Below are 12,002 nucleotides of genomic sequence, written 5' to 3'. Positions count from 1 at the left end.
ACACAGTGCACCTTTAAAATAACCCATCTGATATATTCTTATTAACAGTTCAACGTGGGTCGCGCTCTTTAAAGATACTGCATAGTGATTCCGTCTCTCTTATCATAAATCACTGCCTGTATTGGGAGAGAGTTATCAGTGAATGAAAAACTCCCATTTCCAGGTGTTCCAAGTCTCCTATGATTATTTTACAACCCAAATATTCAACAGTTTCTCTCTTCTACATTCATTGCCTTGTACGGTACTTGATATTTTCTTCATGATAACATTAAGTCTGACCTAACAAGCTCCAATGGCGCAACGGGTCAGCGTGCGGTACTTATAAGACAGCGACCTGCAGAGTGATGCCGAGGTTGTGAGTTTGAGCCTCACCTTTAGTAAAAAAACTAGCACTTTAATCCTGAAGGTAATCCATAATTTAGGAAAAACTGCAAAAATTTAAAATACGTGTTGAAATATTGCTTTACATATCAATCAATCTCACATTATCAAACATCAAAATCACGAAAGGCCCGTGGATTTCAATCATGCCCAGAGTTTTCTGCATAAATACATAATTTTACAACCTTCTATTATAATTACTTTGCTGTCCTTTGTTCTTCAGTGGTACAATCAGTCTGCATATTCATAAGACACTAACATTCATAGTGATGTTGACTATGATGTTAAATTATAACCTGAAAGTAATCCACAACTTGGTAAAATTTGCAAATGCGCACATTACCAAATTATGATATTGCTCTTGGTATCAGTCTCCTATTATAAAACATCCATACTACAACAAAGGGATGTAACGATATCCAGTACAATATTAACTGAGATATTTTGTGGAGTCAAATGAAATTATGAATATGATACTTTTTCCTTTTAAAGTGCATTTACAGGCTTTTGCTTCACCATAATAAATAACATGAGAAAAGGTACACAAAATATACACTCAATATAGTAATAATTGTGATAGGCCTGCTCCATGTCTAACTCTCCTGAAACATTAGTGTTGCCTCCACCTTATATTGTTCTCCTTCTCATCGGTTCTAGTGCTGGTATCTTCGGTTTCAGTGGGCTCTGGTGTTTTACCGTGCTCCTGGTTGTTGCTAATGATGTTGATGAAGTCTTCTTGATGGAGGTTAATCTCTCTGGGTTAATGTAATTGTATTTTATGTGAGCTCTGACACAGATTGAGTCTTCTCAGTCAGCATAATCCTGTCTGTGCTCCTCACAGCGCACTCATAAACAGCTGTTTTCAGTCAAAACTAATACTTGACACATGCTTTAAATTATATTATCAACACAACTATAGGTATAACTGCAGTACACACTGTAAAAGTGTCCGGGAACTACTGGTCTTTGTGTTCTTTCTAATATTATATTTATTTATTACTTTCTTTTTATTTGGTTTATTTGAACAGAAACAGATACACACAATAATAAATAATAAATACTATACTATAAGATGCAACAGCTGTTTGTTGTTGCACTTTATAGTATTAGTATAAATATAGTAGAAGTTGTAACTTCAAGTATTGTGATGTTTTAATATCATGAAGTAAAGCTGTTTAATTTAATCAAATGGTATAGATGTGCCAGACGTTTTGAATTTGAATATTTCATGATGAATGAAATAACTTGAATAAAAAAGAGATGAAATGGAAATGGGGAAAAAGCATCAACTTGTGATATGTGGGTATTCTAACAGTTTACTGAAATAATTATGTTGTGTTCAATTTGAAATTCTGATAAAAAACTCAAGCTGCCAAATTCAGATAAAAAAATAATAAAAAATTCAAGCTGAGCAATTCAAGTTAGTCCTGGTTCAGTCTGTATGCGATGCAAAAGTCCAGCATCCAAGTTTAAGTCACTTGGACTAAGACCGGTACTGAGACCAGGACCAGTGCTGGACGGTCTAGCTGACTCTGTGGCTCTGCACTCAGCACATTCCCACAGTAACAGAATGTGCGGTGAACTTTGACCTGGATGTTTTCGATCTGAATTTCTCAACTTGAATTTCACAACTTGATCTTTTTTTCAATCTGAATTTCTCAACTTGAATTTCTCAACTTGATTGTTGTCAGTCTGAATTAAAGATGCTGAAAAGTAACGTAAAATCATACCCACCTATCACATGTTAATGTTTTTTTTTTCCCCATTTCCATTTCAACTATTTTTTATTCAAGTTATTTCATTCATCATGAAATATTGTAATTCAAAACTTCTGGCACATCTGCGCTTCCATAATTAAGATTCAGTCATTACAAATCACCAAAGAAATGCTTGGACCCTTTTCACTGAGCGGTCTACAGCCAAAGCTAAAATAATGTACTATATAATAATAACACTGAGGTTGGAACAGATACAGGACGGAGGAATGTCACTATTTAACTGTTAGTCTTGTTTATGTTTGTGAAATTACTAAAGATGTAACGATATCCAAATCTCTCGGTACGATATTATCACGATATGCATTTTACTGTACGATATTTATTGCGATATTTTGCACAGGCTGATATAATTGTGGATAGGACACTTTTGCTTTTAAAATATCTTGACAAGATTTTGGTGTGAATTATTTCCGTCATAATCCCAAGAATTCAAGTCAAAAACATATTTCTTCATGTTGTCTGCGCTGAAATGAATCATGGGATATGAAGTACCTGATGTTTATAAACTGTTGCCACTGTAAAACCTGCACTTAAGCAAAGGAACTTTTAATTCAATATATTGTGACAGGCCACGATATTAATGTGAGAGTTTTGACGATACAATATCACGATATTTCAGTTTTTGTTACATCCCTAGAAAATAATATTAAAACTTGTGATTGCTCTTTGTTTTTTAATTAGACAAAATAACATTTACCGTAATCTAAAAACTTAATAGATCACAATGAGCAAAAGGGATTCAGGAGCATTAACATTTAACAGTGTGAAGTGAATGAATGTTCTAAACTACAGACAGGTTTATTATGATGGAATACTTATTTTAGTGGGCTTTTTTTTATTAGCTTATTTTGTTTCCAGTGAAATGGTGTTTTTGTTTTGATTGTGGTTAAGAATTGCACCTTTGTTATTTCTTTGGTTTCTAACAGTTTACTGAAATAATTATGTTGTGTTCAATTTGCCTCAACAAATGATTCTCAAATCTATTTTATCTCTAGACAAAACACATTTCACCCCAGATGGGACTCGAACCCACAATCCCTGGCTTAGGAGGCCAGTGCCTTATCCATTAGGCCACTGGGGCTCTGTTTATAGGGGATCATGTGTCCCATTGTGATGTCAGAGCTCACAGAGTCCTGTTGTGAAGAGTTCAATGGAACAAAGAAAAGCCCCACACTCAGCAGAGTGGAGCAGTGAAGGAATTTTACTACATCTGCCAGCAGCTAAAACTCAACGAATATTTGATTAATTTAAAGAGGACATTTACTAGTATATAAAACATGCATGTGTTCTGTTGTGACGTGTTATAACAGACGTCCCTCATCATTAAATTAAACAAAGTTTTATTTCAGTGGATTCATGAATATTTGAGTAATCCTGTATTGTCTTGCATTTTAATGAAAATGTCAATTTTCTAATTGCAAGACGTATACTGCTGTTACACTGGAAATCTGACAAATGTCCTTCTTTTTCGCTATGGCTTAAAGATATGGTGGTGTTTCTAAAACTTGAAAAAATTAAATATACATTAAGGGGATGTACAGATAGATTTTTCCAGGTATGGCAATGCCTTATTTCTTATTTTTCTAATATGCAAGTGTTACCAGTATGAATGTACCAGTACCTACCTGTTGTTGTAATTGTAACCTGCTGTTTCCGTAATTAGAATATTTAATATTTAATTGATGGTGCTATGTATGTGGTTTAACGCTGAGCTGAGATGGGTTGGGATGGGAGATGTTCTCTACGAAAAAGAAAAAAATCCTATTATTATTTTTTATTTTTCTGTACACGTATATTGTTGATGGTTGTATTTTATGCAGGTTTAGTACATTGTGTGTGTGTAATTGGAGGGGATAAAAAAAAGACAAGTTAACTGTATATTTCATTGTATATTTTCTGTTAAGGTTCTTAATAAAAATATTTGGGGAAAAAAAAGAAAATGTCCATGTTCACCTTCCCCCATCTCCACCCACTGCTCTGTACTTATTTGTGATTATCCAAATACTCAAAATGACAATTTAGATTTAATCACAATTCAGGTTCTCATGTTTTAGTTTTTTTTCTTTGTTGTTGAGAAGGAGCACAGGGGATGCTCTGGGACAGTTTTCCTTTGTTTGTTTCCTGTGAAAGTTTGACCATCTGTTTGTCTATTATTGATTGAATTGAATGCATATTAAATAACAAAACAATCCGCTCCTTCTGAGGGTTCACCTTTTTTCATCGGTTAAAGGTCCTATATTATGCAAAACTGAAATTAAAGTCACATTATAATGTTGTAACCTCCTCAAAAACAGACCTAGAGTCGTGTTTTGTTTCATTAACACGTGTTTGATTAATCCTTTGTACTGAGTCTCTCAACACCTCCAAAGCTGAAAACGCTCTGTGCCATCATGTGACGCCAGGAAGCAGCAGTTTTCAAGTGAACAGCTCCTTTTACCTTTTGTTCAGTAGAGCTTACAAATTCTAGGTCTGAAATTATCCAAACGATTCTAGTGAAGGTGTATGGAGTTTAAAAACACAATGGAAAAAACACAACTTCAGGTTTGTTTTGATGAGGAAACATTATAACAGATCAAAAAATTGTGTAGTACGGGCTTTTTAAATCCACCTGTCAATCACTCTGACCATAACAGAGGCGGACTAATAGGAGGAGTGGGTTGGGGCATAGAGCTGTATTAAACACCCCCACCCCCGATGTAGATGTAATAGATGTAGGAGAACGTTGAGGCTGGAAAAACTCAGTGAACCAAAGAATAGATTTGTGTAAAAATAGTGAAAGCATTCAGGGGAGCGAGTGAGGACGCAGAGGAGCGGACTAGAGGAGAGGGTCAGTGGGGCAGGGGTCACTTATGATCGGGGGTCAATCGATTGAAACTGAAGCTCCTCGGTGTGTTTCAGAAAACCTGCTCTAATGCTGTAAAGGAGTTAACGACAGGAAGAGAGTGATACCAGACCGGTGGATGCAGTTACATGGATCAATCACACAGTTACTTAGACTCACTTAGGATGAGAAGTATTTATCTGTGTATTTCATTCACTCACAAGTTTAACCATGTGTTTTAAAATGTTATTTTAAAGGAGACATATTATGCTTTTTGGCCAACAGACTAGAACATTATTTCTAGTAAATACCTACAGTTTAAATGATGTGATATTGATAAATTAGTGGAAACACAGTGTGCTCTAATTAGGCTTTGGCCAAAAAATAAAACCTTGATTTTTTAAATTTTTTGCACACAATGGACAATTACAATTTTAATTAATCAAAGTCAGAACAGGGACTGCTCGTCTTTCAAACGAGGAAGCACTTTACATGTTTATTATTCTCATATTCTAAAATAAATAAACCTGCTTTGCAAGTTTGAAAGTCAGGAGTAAACTTGTTTCATAATAATCCTCAATTTCACAATTTAGCAATTTTTTAAAGTCTTGATTATTAAAACCCTGTAGGAGATGATTATCTGCTGCCACTTTAACTGCAGAAATCCATTTCTACGCTCAGTCTGGTCTTTCTTTCTTTGTAAATGTGGTAAAAGGCCCAGGTTTTCTTTTGCCCTTAATCATGTGTACATCACATCCCAACGCTCTACAATAATCCACAGTCTCTGAAACTCCAGTGAAGTTTCTTAATTGTTACGTGGTTAGTTTCTGTGGGTGACCTCAGTGTGGGGTTTGGAGGTGCATGCTGGGATTACATGACGACAACTGCAGGAGCTCAAGGTTAAAAACCAGGTCTAAAACAGGTCTAAAACCAGGTCTAAAACAGGTCTAAAACCAGGTCTAAAACAGGTCTAAAACCAGGTCTAAAACAGGTCTAAAACCAGGTGTAAACAAGGTCTAAAACCAGGACTAAACCAGATCTAAAACCAGGACTAAACCAGAACTAAACATCTCATGTTACAATATCCTAGTCTTTGCTTCTCCACAAGCAAACAAAGTAATCCAAAGTATTCAGATTACGTTACTCACTTTAAGTAATTTAATGGATTATGTTACAAACTACATTTTGGTGTATGTAATCTGTAATCTGTAGGGGAATACATTTTAAAAGTAACACTCCCAACACTGAGAGTGTGTTTGGAGCAGAGTTCAGACTTTGTAGAGAAATCATTGACTATTTCTTGTTTTAAATTGCACATTAGCAGGATTATGTTCATAAAATGACATTGAAATCTGTTTTTTTATGTGTTGAAAAATAGAAAATAAAACTGAATACAAAAACATATAATTACAAAATATATTACAAAATCTATAATAGAGAAAATGTAAATATATGTTTTCTTCTCCATCAGATCCCTCAGGTGAGCTACGCCTCCACCGCCCCAGAACTCAGTGACAACAATCGCTACGACTTCTTCTCACGAGTGGTTCCTCCGGACTCGTACCAGGCCCAGGCCATGCTGGACATCGTGAAGGCTCTGGGCTGGAACTATGTGTCCACTCTGGCCTCTGAGGGCAACTACGGAGAGAGCGGGGTGGACGCCTTCATGCAGATCTCCAGAGAGGCAGGTAGGCACTGGACCAGGAGGCTCTGGGTTCAATCCCCAAGTCATCCAAGTGTATATGTTCTGTTGTTGGTTTTCTGCAGGCCAGTAACATTTAAAGGTCCTGTATTACACAAAGTTGACTCTTGTGAGCTTTTAGCCATGTTAGAAAGTTGTTACCTCATCAAAAACATACCTGGAGTTGTGTTTTGTTTCATTAATAAAATACCAGCTACCTTTAACCTTTTGCTCAGTAGATATGGGCAATTCACGGTCTTAAGGCAAGGCAAGTTTATTTGTATAGCACAATTCGTACACAAAGTAATTCAAAGTGCTTTACAGAATAAGAAATACATTAAAATCATAATAAAAACACATCAAAACATAAATAATCATAAAGATTAAAATTTAAAAAGAGAGACATAAATTAGAGAGAAGAGTGCGGAATGAAAACTTTTCAGTTATATGCACAGTTAAACAGAAATGTTTTGAGGCTGGATTTAAACAGCATCACAGAAGAGTCTGTCTCACATGTTCAGGAAGACTGTTCCAGGTTTTAGCTGAAACGCTGACTCCCCTTGTTTAGTCGTGACTCTGGGCACCACCAGGAGGCCGGTCCCTGAGCTCCTCAGAGTGCGAGATGGTTCATATGACATTAAGGCTGCGTTCAGACTGCAGCCTGAAGTGACCCAAATCCGATTTTTTGGCTTCTATGTGACCTTTATCCGATCTTTTAATGACAGTCTGAAATGACACAGATCAGATTTTTTCAAATGCGACCCAGGACACTTGGATATGTGCTCCTAAAACTGATACATATCTGATCTTTTGACATGCGACTTCAGTGTGAACGGCCAAAGTGCATTCATCCACCTACACGTTATCAACAAGACACAAACGTCACTATTCTGCGCTGAAGTAGGCGAAAATTGTTAATGAACTCCGTGTCACTGAAGTGAAGCACATCACCACTCACCACTCTTGGCTCCGTCTCCACATCCACACGTTCCTTTCAACGGACGTCGCTGCCGCTGCCCCACAAAACACCACGGCCAAAAACCTCGTCCTTCTCCTTCTCAATCTCCTCTTTAAAACAAGTAAGTTGTTCATGTTCTGGCTCCGGTACGAGAGGAACTTTAAAATCTCCAGGTGCTCAATGCTGCGTCCATGTTTGGACAACTTCCATAAACACAGAGAGACGCTCGCTGCGGTTGACGTCGTCGTGTCTCCAGTGCACATGTGGGACACTTTCGGGCCATTTAATGTTCACACTGGAGTCACATACAAGTCACATTTAATTGGAAATGTGAACGACCTCGCAAAAAACATCGGATTTCACAAAAAAAATCGGAATTGAGCGTTAAGCCCTGCAGTCTGAATGTAGCCTGTCATGTCACAGATGTACTTTGGTGCTCGGCCATGGAGAGACTTGTACAAGCAGAGCTGCTGGTCTTAAATCATCCAAATGATTCTGCTAAAGATGTATGGAGTTTAAAAACACAGTGGAGCACTTCTCCTGTTACTACATGACATCACAAGGTGGACGACAGTGTTTTCTGTGTGAGAGATGAACTAAATATACAGGGTTTGTGTGTTAAACATGTGTGAACGAAACAAAACACAACTCCAGGAATGTTTATTGTGACATAACAACATTATAACATAGAGCAGATAATAGTGTAACATGGGCACTTTAATACAGATGGGGCAGTTATAATGAGTATTGTTCAAGATTTAAACACTAGAAACATTTGTGAATTAAATTTGTAGGTATTTCTTATGAGTGTGCCCTGTAATCAAAAGGGAAAACATGGATAATTTTTTTTTGCTTCCTTCAAAATTCTCTAAAAGATTACATATAAAGAATTATTGGTTGAAGTGTCACACAAAATGAGAACGGAACTAAAAATGTGAAAAAAGAGCAGAAATTGTTACATTACATACAGTTAATAAATTACATTTACTATTGAAAATCTGTTAAAATCTAAAAAAGACATCTGTTCAGGAAAGACTCATTCATATCACTGTTTACTTTTTGTGTTGTTCTGATGTGTTACCTGTTGTATTTGTCTTTTAATCCTTTGAAAAGTGTGGCTGAATGATTGTTTATCCTTTGTTGTAAAATCTCTTTCCCCTCTTTCAGGGGGAGTGTGCATTGCTCAGTCTGTGAAAATCCCCCGTGAGCCCACAGCCGGAGAGTTCGACAAAATCATCAAACGCCTGATGGAGACCAGTAACGCCAGAGGAGTCATAATCTTCGCCAATGAGGATGACATCAAGTAAATATAGACAAATACAGAGTTAGATCTAGTTTACAGGGCAATTCAAGTTCATGGATTTGTTCATTTTGTTGTTCAAACTTGTAGTTCTAGTTTGATTAAGGCCAACACTAACCCTAGTAATTACAATTTTGTTATAGATTGTTAGGCGTCTAATATTTATTTTTAATTCAAGAGCTAGGTCACAGTCCACAGACTTTTGTTTCACTCAGGTTGTCCAAGGGTTACACCTGGTCCTGCCCAAGTCTTAAAGGTGACAATTAAGAATTATAGTACAGAATTAAAGTATATGCTGATTAGGGATGGGCATGTTTAATCGATTAATCGATAATTGATCATTAAGAATTTCATCGATTACGTTCATTTTAATCGACAAACCGAATGTAGGTTGTTGTGCGTATCGTGACCAAACAGGTCTGTACATGTGTCTCTCTGCATCAGAAGGAGCGAGACACAAACAGTGGGTCAGTCTGCAACGTACCAAAGCACAAATGCGTATTTACCGATGACTTGTACAAGAAATTCCACACTTTCCGTTGCGTTCGGGACAAGTGTGAGTCCATGTGCACAGTGTATAAAGCAGCACATATGTTTCAGTGTCCAATGGGAAAAAGTTTTTTAAGGTGAGAGTCGCTCAATGTCGGATGACGAGTCCCCACCTCCCTCCCCCCGTACGGTGTCCTGGTTTTGACAAACGCAAATCTGGTCACACTAACCTGTATTCACCTGAGTCATGTCCTTTAATCCGACAGAAGTTGAACCACATCAGCGACACAAGAGCTGTAGTTTTATCTTCGCTGAGTTTATGCAAATTAGCGATGCAGTTTTAAGTTTCGTTTCTGTGAAACTTGCGCAAAACTGAATTAAACACATTATAATGTCAAACGGGCTGATGTGGCTCTAGAGTTGTTACGGTTTATATGTCGTAAAGTTGAATTTATTTATGCAGTTTAGTAGTGCAGATAGTAATAATAATGATGATCATTTTAATATAAAAACGTTAATGATTAATCGATAATCGATCGTTAATTCTTCCGACGATCGATTAAGAAAATTTCATTGAATGCCCATCCCTAATGCTGATACCCGATACCTGCAGAGACTGAAAAAAACACATATTTCCATTAAACAGCTATAAAATAAGAAAGAAACGTTATTTATCTTTAAAGTAACAAACAGAACAACTTATAACTATAAAGAAAGACCATAAATATTCTTATTTCATCAATTTCTTGGCCCAACCAGCATATCGACTGAACCGATATTTAGAAGCCGATATCCAATCCAGCAAGTTTTTCAGTATGTTAATGCTCCTGGACATATGTAAACTGTGCAGGAATCTGAGGAGCCGCAGACAGTTGGGGGTAATTAATTAAGGAATTTTTGTGAATTTTACACATACTATTGCACCAAATTATATAAAAAAAAGAGGAAATAAACTTAAATATGTTTTATTTATTGACAAAGCAAACACAAAACTTAAAGCTTTAGTCTCTAAATCGGTATTGGAACTGAAAAAGCTGCATCTGTGCATCCCACCATCTGAGATTGAAAGATGAACTGTAAAAGAAATACAAGTATCACATAAAAAGACCCCTTGGAAACAGGAGCACCTTTTGCGATTTGCTAATTGCATCCATGGTGTTTTTGGTTGGGCTTTATGTGTTTCTCATTGTGAAATAGTGATAAATCTTCATGTTATTCTATCTGTATTTTATTGTAGAAGAGTCCTGGAGGCGGCGAAGCGCGCCAACCTCACGGGTCACTTCCTGTTCGTGGGTTCGGACAGTTGGGGCGCCAAGAGTTCTCCAGTGTCTGAGCTGGAGGATGTGGCCGAGGGAGCAGTCACCATCCTGCCAAAGAGAGCTTCTATAGACGGTAACAGATAATGATCTCTACAACAGCACAACTCACTCTTATGTAACAGATAAACCCCATGTCCTGTCAATCACCAGATCATATTTGCAGTGTTTTCCTCATGACCTTTGTATATAGTTGAGATATATTTTTATTACTCTATTTCTATTTACTTGTACATATACATTAGGGTCCGGTCAAGTGGTAACGGAGGGAAACAGGGGCAGATTTTTTACATTCAAATGTCTCTTATTCAGAAACTAGAGGGACTATTGAAATAAGTAAAGTATCAGAATGTAGGAAAGAGTTACACTCCAACAGGGGAAAGTTAAACCTGTGATATTCTTTCAAGTTGTTGACAAAAAATTTAAAAACTCATGTCGGTAACGGAGGGAATGAAATATGCAGCACTTTTTGGGCAATAAATCCAAACAGTGATAACTCTTGGTTCTCACTTACATATCCTTAACAAACTGGTTTGAATATTTGCTTCATATAGTTTTCTACCATATGGTACAAGATTAGGTTGAAAAACCTCTTACTTTTTGAGTCATGAGATTTTTTTTTTATTAAGAAAGGTCATGGTAACGGAGGGAAAAGTAACGGAGGGAAAATTGTGCAAACAAGTAGAAGGTGCATGATTTTACATAATTTGTCAACTTTTTTCTTCTGAATACTTTAATATTACTTCAAAATGAAAGGAAACTATTTCTATAAAATATGTCAGTCCTTCCAAGCAAATTTTTATCATTTTAAATACTTTTTTTTTTTTAATCATGTACCTTAATCAACAGTTCACAGATGGAATAACACAAGATATGATGAAATACATCCATTTATTTACATGATTTGCAGGTCTTTGAAATTTGGGAAATAATTTTTGTTCCATGTTTCATACATGGTCTGTTTAAAATGTATGGAACTTTAGAACCAAAAATGGTACAGAAAAAAGGTAAACAGTTTCATAAACTAGAGTACATATGTATCTGTTCAATACATTTTTATATCAGATGCATTAACTTGAATTTTTGACCTTGCTGTTTACTTCTGCTTGACTGGGCCCATTTATATAATTTGCCTTATTTGATCCCAGTTTCTTGCTATTTTTGGGTCTTATTTAGAATTTATTATTATCATTTATATTTTTACTCTTTGTTATTATAATTTACTGTGACGTGTGAGCTACTTTGTTCAAATAATTTCCTTTGTGGATCAATAAATTT

At 36.3% G+C, this 12,002-nt stretch overlaps 1 protein-coding gene and 1 non-coding gene across 2 annotated transcripts in view; one reads left to right on the top strand and one right to left on the bottom strand.

The window, feature by feature from the left end:
• The window catches only part of LOC110173262 (metabotropic glutamate receptor 6-like), a 57,818-nt gene that overhangs the window by 1,803 nt on the left and 44,013 nt on the right, over window positions 1-12,002 (top strand). The window contains exons 2-5 of the mRNA XM_055165644.1: window positions 6,452-6,668; window positions 7,304-7,306; window positions 8,787-8,922; window positions 10,646-10,800. Of these exons, the coding sequence (XP_055021619.1) occupies window positions 6,452-6,668; window positions 7,304-7,306; window positions 8,787-8,922; window positions 10,646-10,800 (511 nt within the window). The remainder of the gene's footprint in view (window positions 1-6,451; window positions 6,669-7,303; window positions 7,307-8,786; window positions 8,923-10,645; window positions 10,801-12,002) is intronic.
• On the bottom strand, window positions 3,168-3,240 carry trnar-ccu (transfer RNA arginine (anticodon CCU)). Its single transcript has one exon. It is a non-coding gene; the product is annotated as a tRNA-Arg (tRNA).

Source organism: Boleophthalmus pectinirostris, unplaced genomic scaffold (genome assembly GCF_026225935.1).
Source record: "Boleophthalmus pectinirostris isolate CB_2022bp ecotype Guang Dong unplaced genomic scaffold, ASM2622593v1 HiC_scaffold_8, whole genome shotgun sequence".
Lineage (NCBI taxonomy): Eukaryota > Metazoa > Chordata > Actinopteri > Gobiiformes > Gobiidae > Boleophthalmus > Boleophthalmus pectinirostris.
Note: the sequence above shows the minus strand (reverse complement) of the source record. Positions and strands in the feature narration are given on the sequence as shown.